At 36.9% G+C, this 18097-nt stretch overlaps 1 protein-coding gene across 4 annotated transcripts in view; it reads left to right on the top strand.

The window, feature by feature from the left end:
• The window catches only part of ZFHX4 (zinc finger homeobox 4), a 176827-nt gene that overhangs the window by 128785 nt on the left and 29945 nt on the right, over nucleotides 1-18097 (top strand). For all 4 annotated transcript variants that reach the window (XM_059901413.1, XM_059901410.1, XM_059901411.1 and 1 more), the window contains exon 5: nucleotides 16499-16567. In XM_059901413.1, coding sequence (XP_059757396.1) covers nucleotides 16499-16567 — 69 coding nt within the window. The remainder of the gene's footprint in view (nucleotides 1-16498; nucleotides 16568-18097) is intronic.

Here is an 18097-nt window from a genome sequence, read left to right as displayed (position 1 = left end):
GGTAGGATGGGTGCCTCTCAGGCATCCTGGCTGCATAGACCGACTTCCTTTTCCCCAGTGCAAGCTGCTAACTTAAGAGCTTCCAGGGACATCGTATTTTTGAAGAAACCAGAGTTAGGAAACCAGAGTTCTCCTAAATCAACTTATTAGAAGTAGTACACAGAGTCACCTTTGTGCTTCGGCTCCTTGAGGCTTTAAGCACTCAGTCAAAACAAATCCACTTCAGTGATTTTGAAAAATGGGTAACTGAGAAAGAGGGTGGAGAGGGGCTAGAAAATGATGAATCTGGTTCCTCTTAGAAGAAAGGAAAGAAGAAAAGCATAGAGTTAAACATAAAGCAGAGTAGTTTGAAATAAGAGTGAACAAGAAGGTTATAAGATGTATGTCTTAGCAACAGAGTGAGGGAAGATTCTTTGGAGTATGGTTAGTGTATAGAGTAAGAGTGCTTGAGATAGTGAATGTGAATATACTTGGAAAAGAATTAAGGGTTATGTGAATATAAAGGACCAAAGGGCTAGTCATGTGAAAGGGAATGTGAAAAGAGAGGGCTGTAAATATCAACACACAAATAACATATTTAGGTAAAGATGAATTATTGTCCAATCTTATGAGATCTTCTCCTCAGCCTTGTAGCAAGTACTTGTGAGTTGACAAAAGTAAGTGCAGATGTTCAAATCATGGGAAAGCCAAAGGGGTCCTTAAAACTCAGGTAGGTCCCACCCACCATCTTCCAGCTGAGGGAACGGTCACTCAGCAGTTTCAGGACTTAGTCAGGGTTACAAGGCTAATCCATAGCACAACCCAAGCTTCTGATTCCCAATTGAACATCGTTGTACTTATCTTTATCATATTCTGCTGTTTACGTAGGTTGAAGGAGAGATTTTTATCTATTTATTTTTAATTAATTTTTATTGGAGTATAGTTGATTTACAATGTTGTGTTAGTTTCTGCTGTACAGCAAAGTGAATTTTGCTGTACAGAGTATTGAGGGTATTGAGTATTGAGTAGAGTTCCCTGTGCTATACACACACAGGTTCTTTTTTTTTTTTTTAAGTTTGTTTATTTATTTATTTATTTATTTATTTATTTATTTATTTATTTATTTATTTATTTATTTATTTATGGCTGTGTTGGGTCTTCGTTTCTGTGTGAGGGCTTTCTCCAGCTGCGGCAAGCGGGGGCCACTCTTCATCGCGGTGCGCGGGCCTCTCACTGTCACGGCCTCTCTTGTTGCGGAGCAGGGGCTCCAGATGCGCAGGCTCAGCAGTTGTGGCTCACGGGCCCAGCTGCTCCGTGGCATGTGGGATCTTCCCAGACCAGGGCTCGAACCCGTGTCCTCTGCATTGGCAGGCAGATTCTCAACCACTGCGCCACCAGGGAAGCCCCCACACACAGGTTCTTATTAGTTATCTATTTTATATATAGTAGGGTGCATATGTCCATCCCAGTCTCCCAATTTATCCCTCCCGCCCCCTTTCCCTCTTGGTACATAGGTTGAAGGGAAGATTTTAAAAGCTGGTCATTGTCCTTGTCTTATCATTTGTCTATAAAATGTTTCTCCAAAACAGAAAAAAACTATTTAAATGACATGTTACAGAATAAGATACGTATCGCATTAATGCTTCATTCTCCCACAGAGTTCACTGTTCCGTGTTGTTTTGTGTCAAGAATACCTGGCTCCCACCGCCAGCAGGCCACTTCCCACACTGTAGTGTTTTTTCTACTTTGTCTCCTTCTCCAGATTCAAGTTCCTTGAAAGCACCAGAGGTTGTTTTCATCTTAGTATCTACTCGCCAAATATGGCCCTTGTCACCTAGTGTGCGCTCAGTGGATGTGTGTTAATTTGAATGTCTTTTTATGCTGTGAAGAAAAATTGCGTGTCTAAATCTATCACTGTTTCTAGTCCTTAAAGCACTTTGTTATTGTTACACATTTCCAGTGAGATGTAAACAAACAGTTTGAGAAAGGACAAATAAGGGGTTTAGGCAAATTAGGGTAGATTAGGAAGCAACAAAAAAGGTTCAGCTAAAGTTAAATGAAACAGCAGGGGGCCAAATGATGCTTTACAGATAGAATATTGTAGGTCGTTAGAGCTTAATAGGCAAATGTTTTCATTTTAAGGGCTATAAAATAATTTTTAACTGCAATTTCCTCACTTAAAAAAATTCCTCTTAAAGGAACAAAAAGAGAAAAATGGAGAAAGTACTGTTGATATTTGCTCGTAAGTTTTACTTTTTTTTTTTTCCTTAAGCTTGATTCAAAGCACTCTTTTCACACTCAGTCTTCTTTCCATTTACAGAAATGACATTGACCCTTTGAAGACATTTTCTTGTCCAAACGATCATAGTTTATAAAATTAAAAGTCAAGTTGACAGTCTGTCTCAGACCTCAGCCAGATCTTCTTTGACCATCGTTCTCAAGGGACGTGTGGGGAGGTGATTTTATTGCCATTTTGCAATAATTGTATACTCTGATTTCATTCTCTAGAGCTTTTGTTTCAAGCAAGAATGTGCTTGAACTTCAAAGGATTAAATGCATATGACTTACACATTCACCAGGCAGTCACAAGAAGACACTAGCGAAAGGAAAACAGCAGAGGGGAACTTGTTTCTACAATGTTGTAACAGTTGTATGTGAGAAGGAAAAGAAGAAAGATTGCTCACAAAGCTGGCATATGCCTCAAAGAACTTTTCTCCCCCTTTAGCCTCTTTCTGTAAGATTTTTAACTCTTTTCCCTTTGAGAGGGAATACCAAATACTTGTCCTTAAGTGTAGCAAATGCTTGATGAATTAATTGGAGTGAGAATCAGAATGAAGTGAAGAAAAAGATTCTTCTTCTTTGCTGCCATTGTTGATTATAGAACCCCTTAGAGAGGAATCCACTGGACATCAGCTCTGGGTGTAGCAGTTGGCCTGGGGTTGTGAGGGACAAAAGAATGAAAGTTCCCTGCCCTCAAGGAGTTTCGAAGATGCCTGGAAGACAAAATCAATATACTTGACACAATAAGCCATGTAACCATCACAGTTTAAGGAACTTCTCCAAGTTCAGGACTGTTCAAAGGAGCATTGGATCTGTGGGGTTTGTTATGGTGAGTGGAATATTAGGACATGAAGAATGAGTAAGATTGGGAATGTGAAATAGAGTCTTATTTGTTTGTCTCTTCGTCTGTTTATTTGCCTGTTTATTTATTTAGGCATAGCCCTTACAGTTGAGAGGGAAGATGATGTGATTCAGACCTAGGGATGAAAGAAAATTGACAAGATTTTGTTGAGAAGCAAGAAACTAAACTGATTGCCTAATAATGACCATTTAGGAGAAAGTGGCAAAAAGTAAGTAGATAGTTGAGACTATGGAAGGCTTTGGAAGCTGAGCAAAGAAATTTAGATTTGACGAGGCAGAAAATAAGAAGACACTAAAGTTTTGAGTGTGAGAATGACATCACTGCAGAGGTGTTTTAGGAAACATGATGTGGCAGCCATGTGTCAGAGGGGTAACGTTGGGAGGACCTAGAGGCAGAAGCTCCTTCAAGGTCAGTCACTGTGGTGGACACATTAGGGGGCTGTTACTGAGAGAACTGTAGGTAAATGGAAAAGCATGTGAGAAACAAATCCACAGAGCAAACTTACTGACTAAATACAAGCAATCAAAGAGTCAAAGATTTCACTGTAAGTTCCCAAGCTTGGCTCAGACTTAAGTGGGCAGGGGGAGTGAAAAGCAGGGGGTCTGATAGTGAGGCATGACCCTGCCCCCTTTCAAACATAACCCTTTAAACAACCAGTGCAAAGCAGAAATAATGTGTTTATAAAGTTGTTTTTTTTTTTGAACTAACAAAAACATTGTCATTTTTCATCATGATTTTTTAGAGGCTTTTGTAGTTTAATGAAACCATGTTAGAGGCTATTTTATTTATAACATTTAGAGGTTATACTTATATTAGCCTGTTAATGTCATTTATGCTAAATAAGTATTGAAGAAATCTTTTATGGAATGTGGAACAATGTAAGTCCAGGACAGTTTTGTATCTGAATAAAAAAGATTGATTAAACTAAAATATCTAGAAATTGTTCTACTGTACTTCCACAAGGTGACTATCAGAGTTGCATATAGTAAGTATTCAATAAATACTCATTGAACCCATGAATGAAAACAAACCCAGAACTAGGTCATGAGGTGAACTGTACATAAGGTGAAATGAAACATTCATGGGAGTTGACATGTTTGTTGGAGATCCATCAGGAGAAGTTCGTTGGTTCCTATTTACAAGACTTTTAGCAAGACAGGATTGCCACTATGTGTTTGCAGAAGGAAGGAAAACAAAGTGCCCCAACACCAATCCATAAATACCCTGCAACCCTTTCAGGGGCACCACAGAGGAGATGGGGTGTGGGGGATGGGAGAGGGTTGAATTGGAACAAATGAAAATTGATTCCATTTGGCTTCGCCCTCTTACATTCTAATTTTGTGACTATAAAGAGATACTTCTCAACAATTCATAGTGTAGCTGCAAAAAAGCAGACACAGATCTGCAAATTAGAGGTCAGTTTTCTTTATTCTGGAAAGAGATCTAGAGCATTTGGGGCGATAGAGTTCTGTTGCCTCTTGAGGACAGATTGTGAAGATCAGGGTAAAGAAATGTATAGTGTATAGAAAATATTAGCCATATAAAAGATGAAATTCATTCCCATATTACTTATTTTATTGGGTCAAACATATATGGCTATCCTTTCTACATCCTTAAAAATATCAATGATAAAAATCCTCAAAAGGGAATTCTACATTTGGCTCAAATTACTTACCACATTAAAGATGTTTTCATTTATAGTTTGTAGAAGTGAGATTTTTTAAAAAAAGTTACTTTTAATTTTTTTACCACGGGATTCCTCCACCTCCTTCCCCCAACATACCTTTTATTTTTTTAAGGGGACCATATTTATGGCTTTTTTGTTTATTTTGCCCCTTCGTGTATTTGAATTCTGGTCACCATTTGTGAATTGTCCGCACGTATTAAAGTTCACTTTTCCTGTTTGCCATTATCAAGTATTTTAGAATAGCGATATCTTTAAATTTCTGCAGGATTATTTTTTGGTTTGTTTTAATCATAAGATGTTTACGATAATGTGGTTTTAGCTTATACATCACCTTTTGCATTAGTAATGATCATGAGTTACTTCATCTACTTAGCCATGACAGCAAACTTAGTGGACCAAGTCATCATACATTTCTGAGACATTTTCATCACCTTGTACCAAAATCCTAAAATTCATCTGCTATGTGCATCACATTGTAAGTTTTTTTGATCAAACTTAGAAAGATTATGAAAAATACAATGTGATAGTATTGCCATAAAACTTAATCTAAGCGTTTAATAGGAGACCACTTATGTTCTGCAAGGTTTCTCATTTTTGTTGATAATAATTTTATTGCTTACATGGCCTCCATAGTATCTACAAGGGAAAAGTAGTGGTCCTGGCTCATAGCTAGATAAGATTGCTGGTCAAATCTTTACTCAACAAAAATGGTTTCCGTCATTGGGTATCACAAAAAAGGACAAATAGGAATATTTTATATGCTAAAACAAAATGGCTTTTGCTATCTGGCCCTCTTTTCTAGTCCCTGTTTTACAACATTCTCATTCGTTTTGGCACCTCTTTACTCTCCTCTGTAACTTTGTACTCCTCCAACTCTCATCCCCAACTTTTGTCATGATCCTGACAGCCTCCAACTTCTATGAGGTTAAGTTCTAACTTAACTTCCATTGACTTCAGTGATCATTTGACTTCCATCCCCATTCACACTTGCTTCAGAAATCCACACCCGTCTGGATCCTATGAGATCCATCATCTGACACTTGTCACTGCCTCACTGTCTTCTGCATCATTAATTTTCCCTCACCACTAGCTCATCACCATCCTCATACTGACATTCTCTACATCACTCTACTTAAAAAAACCCTTCCATGATGCCACAGCCACCTCCGCATGCTGCCCCATTTCTCTGATCCTTTTTACAGCAAAACGCCTCAGAGAATCGTCTGCACTTGACTCCTCCATTTCCTTCATCTTCATTCTCTCTTATACCCACATTCAGGGGGCATTTGCCTTCACCACTCTTCAAAAGAAGCTCTGGTCAAAGACTCCAAGGACCCATTCTTTGGCAAACATCATGGTCAATTCCTAGTTCTCATCTGACCAACCAGCAACTTTTGACAAGTTCATCTCTCCCTTCTTTTTGTAATGGCTCTTTCATGGGGCTTCCATACCCCATTCTCTCTGGATCTTCTACTTCACGGACTGTTTTTGCTCAGTCTTCTTCACTGGTTTCTTCTTATTTAAGGAGGGGATAGTGTGAATATTCCACCCCAGTTCAGGCAATAAAGTGGCAGCATTCCTATAGGAATTTAAAAACAGTAACAGTAAAACTGACTAAAAGTTAGCCTGCTTGATTATTATTTTTACCACGCACTGGCAATTCTAGACAATGTCAAGGATAAAGTACTTTGCCCTGCTGGAGTGGGCTGCTCACAGCGTCCCCTCCTTTGGTGTGTCCTGTGTAAGAGTGTATCCTGGGTTCAGTCATGTACTCTCATGTATCCTCTAGGCGATCTTATTCAATCTCATCTCAAGGACTTAAATGAGCATCTATATGTTGACCTCTTCCTTCCTTCCTACCCCTCCTTCTCCTTTTCCTTCTCTCTTTCCCTCGCCCTCTCCTCTCTGCCCCCACTGCCACACTTACCTACTTGACACCTTTACTTAGGTATGTAAACAAAGCATCTCAAACCAAACATTTTCCAAATGACTGATTCCAAACCTTCTCTTCCCTCCCAACTTGTTCCAGCTGCACTTTTCCTCATCTCAGTAAACAGGATCTCCATTCCTCTTATTTCTTGGACAAAAAACATGGGAATCATCTTTGATTCGTCTTCTTCTGTCACTTTCCTCATCAGACCCATCAGCAAGTTCTATCTACTCCTTCTATGAAGTATGTACCATCCCTCTACTGCCTCTTTCACCATCATCTCTCACAATATCACCAGGGCCTTATTTTACATCTCTGTGTAATTTTACGCTGTACCTCAAACCTCTGGAAAGTTCTTTTCCTTTGGTCACTGTTTTACCGATCACTCCAGGGTCCTGTGCCTACCTCTTTGTTCTCCATCATCATCTTTTGTATTCTTTCAGTAATCTTCAAGCCACTTGCTTCTTAATTTTCCTTCCTTAGGGTTCTGTCCTCAGCTCTCCTCTTCTGTATGCTATGTGTTCTTCCTCAGAACTCCCATCTACTTGCTAGTATTAGTTATGACTTCTTCCAAATGATTTGCAACTCAGACTTCTCTTCCAGGATCTAGTTTCAGTAACTTAAATTTTTACTCATCAGCTCTCCTCTAATTCATGTCCAAAATTGAGCTCATCATCTTTTCTCTTACCCCAATCTTGGATGTTTTAACATTCCTTTTCTCTCCAATGGAATCACTATTCTTCATTTAATCCATGATTTCTTCTAGAAGGTAATAGATGGAAGTACAATGAATGTTCCAGTGTCCTTTTTTTTTTTAAAACAACCAAACTCTTCCTCCTCCATTCCATCCCCTGAATAGCATCCCAAAGATGCAAATATGATCATGGCATCTCCTGCTTAAAACTCTCACTTTGCCCAGATTAAGGGACCCTTTGCAATACTTGCATCCAGACAAAGAAGAAAAAAATTGGCTGTGTCTCAGAAACCATTTTTTCTGCCACTAATACAGTCCAAAGAAACAATGTGCCAAATCTCATCAATCTGCTCATTAATGAATGATTTATTAAATAAACATTTCATGGGTACGCATAAGTATTGTCTTGAAAATTCATAGCAGGTTCCAATAGTACATTTTTCATTCTTGGCTCCAGCCTAGCCTTTCTAATCTTCCTTTTCTGGGACTATGCATACTTTCACTAACTTAACCTCTCCAGATTTATTTTACTTATGTTTGTATCCATCATTGCCTAGGTCAATTCTTGTAAGTATAATTTGGGCTATATGACTATATAAATTTGACCTTTCCTAATGTGGTGAAATGTAGAAAACTCTGAACAGTAATAACCCGAGGATTATTTACATATAATTTAGGAAACTTTTCTCCATCTTAGGTTATTGATAAATTTATTTCAACAATTACAGTGTTGATAAAAGAATTGATTTAGTCATCTGAGGATTTTCTTTATGGCCATATATAATTCACAAAATAAATAAGCCTGCACATGGGAAGCAATCATTTCCCCCATATATATAACTGTATAGGATAGTTTATTATAAGTAGTAGTGGTGCCTTCCATGTCAGCGTATTTAAGACATTAAATATTTAGAAAGTGTAGTACAAGGATTGTATTTCCCTGTCTTGCATGATCACCTGGAGGTGATGATAGCAACAACTTCCATTTCATCCTCACCGGGACTTTGTGAGGCAAGCAGAACAGATCACTTTATCCTCACTTTATAATAGGAAGACTGGCTCCAAAATGCTAATAGATCAGTTTAAATCTACATGGATTGAAGCAGAGTTTTAATTCCTATTTTTTACCTTTCCCATTTAACTTGGCTTTGTGAAAGCTCTAACGTACTGTCCTCGGTTCACTAAGGATTGCTTCAGAGAAAAAAATAAATGTTTTGTGCTTTGGTGATGTTCTCAGTAGGTCATATGATTTAGGTGACTGCAGTGTAAGGAATAGTCTAGAAAATTACTTGACCCAATGTTTGTGTATAAATGGAGATTTTTCGATTTTTGGAGAATGCCACATTTGCAGACCTGTATTCTGAGATTTGACTTCTCATTCAGTTTTTCTCTTAATATTATACTGACGGTGGGAGCTTGGAGTTGGGGAGGGGAGGATCCCTCTCTTGCTAGAGAAAACCTAGGGCTGACTTGTCCATCACCACAAGTCCTTTGAGTTCATCTTCCTCATTATACCTTTTGTAAATGGCCAAACTACTGTGAACTGAACAGTCTTTACAACGTGGTTCACATACCACTTTTATTGCAGCATATGTAAAATTTACTTAGGGATTTAAAAAAAAACAGAACTTGCAAACTATGTTGCTTAGGAAACCAATGTTTAGTCTTGTTAACATTTGCTATTTCTAAAATATCTACACAAATAATAGTGATCTTTTAAAGGCTTAAAACACTTAACTGATGGACAGAGAGTCCATTACATATAACTATAATCTAAAATGTCAGTATACCAAATTGATGTAGTCTTTTCTTTGAATAACTTCTGTTCAGCAGTGTGGACCAAGCCAGAGAAGAATCATCTGTGAACACATCTACTAATTACTCAGTACTAGATGCTTTATATATTTATTAACGTTACTTCCTATTATCCCCTGAAATCTGGGTATTTTTGTTTCCATTTTCACATATAGGATCCTGAATTTCAGGGAAGCTAAGTAACTTGCTCCTTCAAGCAGTCAGAAAGTGGTGGAGCTGGGATTCAAGCCTGAGTGTATTTGTTTCTTCAGTGCAGGGTTGGTTTTTTTGTTTTTTGTTTTTCCCTAGCACAAACATATACATAGGAGTAGTCAATATTCTTCTAATGAAATTGTTTTTGAACAACATAGGCTTCTAAGGGCCACTTAGCTATAGCAGAAATGGGCTATTTTTATGTTACTGATGTCTTATCTTTTATCGTTGCTCAGAATTTCAAGCGAAGAGAATGACTCGCAAATAGTTTTTTTTTTTTTTATAGATTTATTTATTTAATTTATTTTTGGCTGTGTTGGATCTTCGTTGCTGTGTGCAGGCTTTCTCTAGATGCGGCGAGTGGGAGCTACTCTTAGTTGCGGTGCGCGTGCTTCTCATTGCGGTGGCTTCTCTTGTTGCAGAGCACGGGCTCTAGGCACGTGGGCTTCAGTAGTTGCAGCACGTGGGCTCAGTAGTTGTGGCACACGGGCTTAGCTGCTCCGCAGCACGTGGGATCTTCCCGGACCAGGGCTCGAACCCGTGTCCCCTGCATTGGCAGGCAGATTCTTAACCACTGCACCACCAGGGAAGTCCCTCAATAGTTTTCTTAAAAATGACTATTATTTCAACACAGGGTTACTTTCTCTGGTTCTCCACAGCCAGTGAATGATGGTTTCATGGATAATGGTTCCAAAGAAGCATGCCCAAGTAACCCATTGAATATGACTGAAGTAAAATCTCGGAAATGATGAAATCATTGCACATTATCATTGCAGATTCCAGAAAACATTTTTTTTTAAGTTGTGAAACTGATTCAACTCCAGAATTGTTGCAGTAATTTTAAAACAATGCGGTCTTTGAGGGAAGCACCTATCATTAGAGAAGTCTTTGAGGTGAAAGTGTGAGAGAAGTTGTAGAAATTTCTAAGAACCAAATAATGACTGAGACAAAGAAATGCAACTTCCAAGGGTAAATGATACCCTTGTAAGGGGACTTTGATAGAGTTAAAGGAAATCGTGATAAAGATGCACTGCTGGCTAAACATTTATTTTCTTTTCTATTTTAAAAAATAACTTCGCAAGGCTTTTAACCTAATATGAGGCTATTCAGAAAACTTGGCAACTGTGGAGTAGAAAGTAAAGGATTAAAAACTAGCTAGGAGATAGAAAACAAAGTGTTGAAATAAGTAGCCAGTGTTCCACGTGTTCCTACTGGTCAGGCTAGGGATCCGTGTGCGGACAAGACGTGTTCCTGTGTTAATGAGAAACCTAGCCAAGCCAGCATAGTATGCTAAGGGATGAAAATCTTTTTACACAACATAAAGAGAGATTGTCACAAATCCTATAAGGACTCGAGTCTAGATAACTGGGCAACTGGTTGATAGATGGGAACGTGCTATTATCCCTAAATTATAAGAGAAGTTCAATCTTTTGCTTTCAAAACAATCAAATAAAATAGAATCTTATATGGAGAGATGTATTAGGCATTAGTACATTTAAGAAAAACTATTTCAGTAACAGCACTTTAAAATATGAGACCTTAAGAGGATGTATGAGTAATTTATTGAAACTAATTGATATCAGGAACTTATTAAATTCTTTCGAGGTCCCATTACACTGAGGTCATAGATGATTCAAGAAGCAGAAAGAAGTGATCACACGTTCCTGGCCTGGAGGCCCCAGGAGATACTACTGCCTTACTATATAAAAATAACTTCTGGGTAAAACCAGACAGGGCAGGGTAAAGGAGCTTTACTTTTTCAGAAAGTAAAAAATGACAAATCCAGCCCCATTCAGGTAATTGACACTGGAGCATTCAATTCACTTCAATCTATTACTGCCTAGAAGAAATAATTTAAGAGAAAGCACTGCAGATCAACAATGATAATGTTGCTTGGTTACTCAAAACCATTTGGTAACATGCTGAGTTGCTTAGCTTTATAGAAGCACACTCTTTGTATCCACATAGGAAAAGGATGGAGAAGACCACTTGAAACCATTTTTAATTGCAAACTTGCTTCAACTGGAAACAGGCTTCTCTTTTGCAACACACAAGCAAGTCCAGAGGTTTTTATTAAAATGTGAACTACCACTGTAGTAATAAATGTTGAATTTGGTGTATTCTTCTAAATATTGATCTTGTTATGGTGAATCTGCTTTGAAGGGGTCTGAGCTGTTTTTTTAGGAGGTAGGAAACTCAAAGTTTTTACGCTTCCTGGCCCAGGAGTCCTGGGGGCTGCCTGGAGGCACCCCTGTCCAGGGGAGAGTGCAGAGCTTTGGAATCAGACTCACTCAGGTGAAATCCTACCTTCTGCCACTCTGTGCCTTTGGACAAATGTCTGAGCTTTGATATCTCATCTCTTCCGTAAAAGCAATGGCTTTTCTGTGACAGATTTACTGTGAGGATTGAGTAAGGAAATGCATGTTATGTGCTTAGCAGCTAACAGGTTTCCAACAAATGTTCACTTATTATTTTGAAACTAGAGAGCTGCAAGTATCTTCTCTGTATTCCCAGTCTCTAAGATACCTTTTACAATGAGTCATAGAGCTGAGGTAGAGAGGGGAGGGACTTCAAAAAATGGGAGGAGGAGCTAGAAGTCCTGTTGAAATTTGTGGATTCTCTTTCAGAATTTGGTCTTATTCTCCAATTATAAAATAAGAATGGGCTCATATATATATATAGATATATATATATATATATATATATATATTTTTTTTTTTTTTTTAAATGGATGAAAGTAAAGTGGAACTCAAAACGTTATCTAGGACCTAGGACTACAGAAAATGCTTTTCTTTCTCTTTATTACTTTAGACCAGTTAGCTTAATATTTACTCTGTTTGGTGGTGTATTTTTTATTTTATGTGCTAAACATTTTACTAAAAATAGTGATGCACTTGATTATTTAATGCATTAACAAATCAATGGGAGGGGTTGAGACGTGGAAGTTTTGTAAGCAAATACTATCTTAGCACTATACTTGGCAACTTAAATATTCAAACATTATTTTAAAAATTCCAACTTCCACTGAACTTGTGCCAAACGCTTCCCAGATTTGCTGATAAGAATATAAAAAGCACGTGGCTGCTGCAATAATCAAGTGCAGATTAGATTAGATTTATTCCCAAATCACAGCAATCTTAAACTTAGAATTCTCTGTTTGTGTATCTAGACTGCTTTAAAAAATTAAAAATTCCAGATCTTTCCCTGATTATTAGATTTGTATGGATTATATAGTTTTTTTAAAGTATTATTCCAATTTGCAGGAAAAAAAAAAAATCAAGATTTGCCAGATAAGAACTTGATGACTTTTGAACTAAGATTGAATGCCTGAAAGTTATCAGTTAACTTACAGAATAAATATTATTCAAACAAGGGAAGGAAAAAAGGAGTAGTGAGGTGGACAAGCTTATGAGTAGGTGTGGCAGGACAAGAAAAGAGAGAGAGTGGTGAGGGCTTTCATTCTCATAATTAAAAGGAGTAAGAACCCTAAAAATTTAGGTTTTAAGCATTGCCTTGGGAGATGTAACCATTTGGTTTGGGGTAAGGGAAAAGGTGGTTAGCAGAACTCAGGTCAAATGAGAAAAAAGGGAAATGAGAAATAATTACAGAATCAAAAGGAAAGCCACATTTAGGATTTTAAAAATATGGTTCAGTATATCATTGTGGTTAAGAGAGCTATTCCTGAATAAAGCTATATGGGTTCGAATCATAGCTCCACCACTTGCTTGAGGTGTCCTAACACATATAAAGGGCACCAGTCAGTACCTGGCACAAAGCAAATACTGTAAAATGTTGGTGGTAGTGATGGTGATTGTGGTAATCAATATACTATTCCTCAGAAAATGCAGCAATTACTCCTACCTTGTGTTAATAAAAATAAAGTAATTTGGTATCATTTTTGAATGTGTGATCATCACAAAATTGACAGAATAGAGTAGAATACTGAATGAATTGTCAGTGATCTTATTTTTAAATAGTATTAAATAAGAAAGGTCAGGTGCTAGAGAACACAAGTTAGTAATCTAATTAAATCACCAGCAAAAGAGACAGATCGTGTTAACAACAGTCAGATTTGTTATTACAGAGCAATTATTAAAGTGAAATATTGAAAGATGCTAGTATCATTAGTAGGCTTTAAACATGTCATTTTACACAGGCAGAAAAGTATGGTCAGTTCACTTGATAAGTTAAAATCTCCTTTATTAAAGTATTTATATCATTTGTATAAAGGGGACACTATTGTTGAGGATCTAAAAAGAATTCTGTGGCATACTGCACTACATTCCTTTATAAAATTATTTGCACAAGTCACTCTCTTCGGGGTAGTCTCCAAGTGCCACATGATCTAATTTGTGAGATTAAATAACAGTTTTGGTTTTGACATTTTGCACATTTCCTTAAATCACTATTAAATGTAAGGATTTCAATGTGGCACCAAACTATTATTTGGTTACATTTTATATTCAAAGAATGTAAATCTTTTATGAAATATCAGAAATTTTCACAGGACTAGTGAAAAGTTGCTTTCTTCCCTCCTCCTTCCCGCCCCTCTCCACACACACACACACTTAGTTTTCTGGCCTTCACAAAGGTAGGAAAACCTTTATAAGCTTCTAAATACTGTGGTATTAAAACTGGACACATCCAAAATTTCACAGACTTTTTTACCATACTGACCTGGGTTTCATTTCAGGCTCTGTCAGTTTCAAACTTGGGGACTTGAGGCAAGTGACCTTAACACCTTTGAGCCCCCAGGCTCCTGATTTGTAAAATAAAGATTAAGCATTACCTCATGATTTTATTGTGAGGGTTACATGACTGTTTTTACACAAATAGTTTACCACAGTATCTGGCAGAGATACAAACTTAATAAGTTGTCATTGTTTTCTTTTTATTTTCATGAATCTTCAAAGAGTAGCAGTCATTTGGTCAAATTCACTTAGCTACTACTGATATCTATTTGAACAAGACTAATTAATACATTGAAGTGTGTGTGTGTGTGTGTGTGTGTGTGTGTGTGTGTGGAATGGTAAGGATTATTTGATAAAATGGAATTCTTTTTGCTAGAAAAGAGGGGAAGAAATGGTTTTACACGCACACGTTTATATATATATATATATATATATATATATATACGTATATATGTAAGAGGACTTCTCTGCTTTTGCTATAATTGAGGAAGCTTTGAATTTAGAGTTCTGAGGCTCTGGGAAGCTTTTATAAAATTCTCATCTTGAGATTCATCTGTTTCAGGATATAGGGTGTGGTTTAGTATTTTGAATAAAGGTATCCTAGGTGACTTTGTTATGCCTCACTTTGTCCTAAGTTGAGAATCTCTTAAAATGAAAGCTCTCAAGGAACTCACAGTTTCTTGGGGAAATAGACATGAATCATATAAAAGTTATCACAATACATCAAAAGTGCTGAGACATATGTATAAGCTAATTGTTAATGAAAGCACAGAGGAGGTGACACTTGCTTTAGGTTTTGAGGGAAGAATGAGAGTTTAACAGGAGAAGAAAAAAAAGACATTCAAAAAATAAAAGGAACAACATTGATCAAGGCATAAAGATATGAGAGATTGTCAGGAGGAAGAAGTGGCCTTCTTGAGTGACATATTGATTGGACACCAATGTTGTGATCTATTAGGAAGTTATTCCTGAATTTATAAGCAAAGACTGATGACAAATTCTTTTTTTCAAAACTAATTTAAGATATAGTTACAAGATAATTGTTTTTTGTTGCTGCTGTTGTTTGGGAAAGGGCACTGGGTATTTATTATGATTGTATTGTTTTTAAATAGTTTACCATCAAAGGTCAAAGGTTTTGTGTGTAGCAGGAAAAACAATTAGTGAAGGCAATAATAGTGCTTCGGTGTGCACTTCTATTTTAAAGGTTAATTATTTGTTTAATTAAAGCCCTCAGAATCAACCACAGATGCTATTGCCTAGAAATATTAGATAAACTTGAGTCTATTTAACAGTGTAAGGATTGTGTGACAGCTTTTTTATCCTCTCAACGAGATATGGCCTTTTCTCACTTTAAAGACCATATCACATTTTCCCTTTATTTGGATTATTTTCTCTTATGGTTGTTGATTATTTATTTAGTTATATCTGTATTTTACAAATGAGGGAATCAGGGCTTAAAGAGGTCAAGTAATATACCAAAAATCCAGTGCTAGGGCCATGATGTTTACTCAAGCAATTTTACTTTCTTGAATGATAGCTCTTGAGATATTATGAGATATTAGATTGGAAAGACATGGAATTCCAGAGATTGCTGTGGAGGCTATTGAAATTGTCAGGAAAGAGATGATGACAGAAGAATAGAGAAACAGACATGACAAGAGACTTTGTAAAATGGAATCAACGCCATGTGTTGAGTCAATAGAGAAAGAATACGGTATGGAAAGTGATTTCTGAAGTCTAGTTGTTTTTTATAGATTTCCCTATGACAGGGAACACAAAGGAAGAATGGAGCTAGATGAAACCTATGATTTCTGTCTGGGGATAAGTTTAGCAAACCAGGACATCGCAGGCACTTCTGCTCTGGAGCTCACCTAAAAGATCAGAATAAAGATGTGGATTTATTGATGAGTTGGACATATTCTTCAGGTTTCTTCAAGTGCTTGTTTTTTGCTTTGGTCTCTCACATCAGCTACCATATATTGAGTATTTTTTTTTCTTTTTTTTGGTACCTTGACAGAGAAGTAAAAGTATGCTCATAGTTTATGTAATGTGCCATTGTCATTATAACATGTAGGCTTGGCCAAATAACCAAGTGGGAAAAATCAGAATGAGCCTTTCTTGTTTCCATATTTTATCTGTATTATTATATTCGCTGTGTGCTGCTGATTATTGAGAATTAGATCTAATCTTGCCACTCCCTGGGCTCATTTTTCCAGCCACTAGGATGTAAGGTGTGCCAGAGATTCACCTGAGTTCTGCCTGATGCTTATCTCTTTGAAAGCCAAATTTTGGGTTCTTGTGATACTGGCTGACACTGCAGAGCTGAACATGGCATGCTGATTACCTTTCACTCTGATGTCCTCTGCAGAAACTGCCTCTCTGGGAGCCAGGACCTGTGAGGATGATCTTACGGAGCAGCAGTTGAGAGCGACCTCAGGTAACTGGTCTTATTCTTATCTGTCTTGAATGAGCTACATTTGTTACTCTCATAATTTATGTAATGAACTATCTCTGGAACTGCTCTAATTAGGACTGATCAGATCCCTTATACAAATAATTTAAATCCTATATAGACTATAGCAATATTATATATAATAAATCAAATATCGGGTTGGCCAAAAAGTTCGTTCGGGTCTTCTGTCGGCGCTGCCAACACCCGAACGAACTTTTTGGCCGACCCGGTATATAATAAATAAATTAAATCACATGTAGCCAATATTTGGATGCATATGTAAAGCAAGTTCTTAAAGAAGAGGTAACTTCTGCTGGATAATTTCTCACATCTACATTTACACACCGTGAAGTTTTACCTAAATGGTCAGTTTTACACAATGTATAAGTCAATAAGCTAGGTATTATTTTTCCCCAAGTCAAACAACCTGGATGGTGGAGTTAGTTTTGGTAATTAATGAGTTGATTGGATTTTTACTGCCCTGTCAATACAATCACTAGTTCCTGTGCTTTGCATGCTTATGTGTGTGGTAAAAGATAGAGGCTGTGCCTTATTAGCAGCATTATATGCAGATAATTTAAGGGGAATTTCACCCATGTTGCTACAACACACCTCATTTATTTCTGCTGTATAAACATGATTCCAGTTTCCAGATTTATACAGCTGGAATAATAATGTGCTATACAGAACAAAAAAGAAATGATTATAAAAAGTCCTTCACATTCATAATGGGGTATTGAAATACTTTTAAAAAATTGCAAATGAAACCATTCCTCCAATATAAACTCAGGACTTCCCTCTTAAAAGAGTCTTCAAAGTTAAGTTTACCTTCACCTATGTGTGTCTCATGAATACTTTTTTATTTATAAGTAATTATTTTTTCCTTTATATATTATTTTTCCCTAGAAAACTAAAGAACATATTTAAGCTAAAGTAGCATAAACTCAGTTCTTCCTCCTCACTTCAAGCCAATCAAAAATTGCATTCATGACTGGATTGAAAGTAAGAGGGCAAAAATCAAGACCATGACAAAAATATTAGACTAAAAGGAGACTGCTCCCTCTCAATACATTTCTTTATTGTTTTGTTAAAAAAAAAAAAAGACACCAAAATTTACATCTTCACTTCAACCTCTCTGAGAAGCTTTATATTTAGACATTCCCATGCCTTCTGGATATTTTCATAGGGATGTTCTACAGGGAAGTCAAATATAACAAATTCCAAATTGAACTTCTCTTTTCTGCAAAACCATTTCTTCTCCTCTTTTAATTGATGACATCATACCATAGACCTAGTTACCCCAAGTAGGAAAACTAGGCATCACCAATTTTACTCAAAATTGCCAGGAACTGTTGGGCATAGGTTATGAGTAAGGCAGATGAGTTCTCTCATTTTTAGACAATATTACTATACAAATGAATGTTATTTTCAGATTGCAACAAATGTGAAAAAGGAATTGAAAGAGGTAATGTGTAGAGCAGAGGTTCCCAAAGTGTGGGCCCCTTAAAAGCAGCA

This window comes from Balaenoptera ricei, chromosome 17 (assembly GCF_028023285.1).
Source record: "Balaenoptera ricei isolate mBalRic1 chromosome 17, mBalRic1.hap2, whole genome shotgun sequence".
NCBI classification, from domain to species: Eukaryota; Metazoa; Chordata; class Mammalia; order Artiodactyla; family Balaenopteridae; genus Balaenoptera; species Balaenoptera ricei.
Note: the sequence above shows the minus strand (reverse complement) of the source record. Positions and strands in the feature narration are given on the sequence as shown.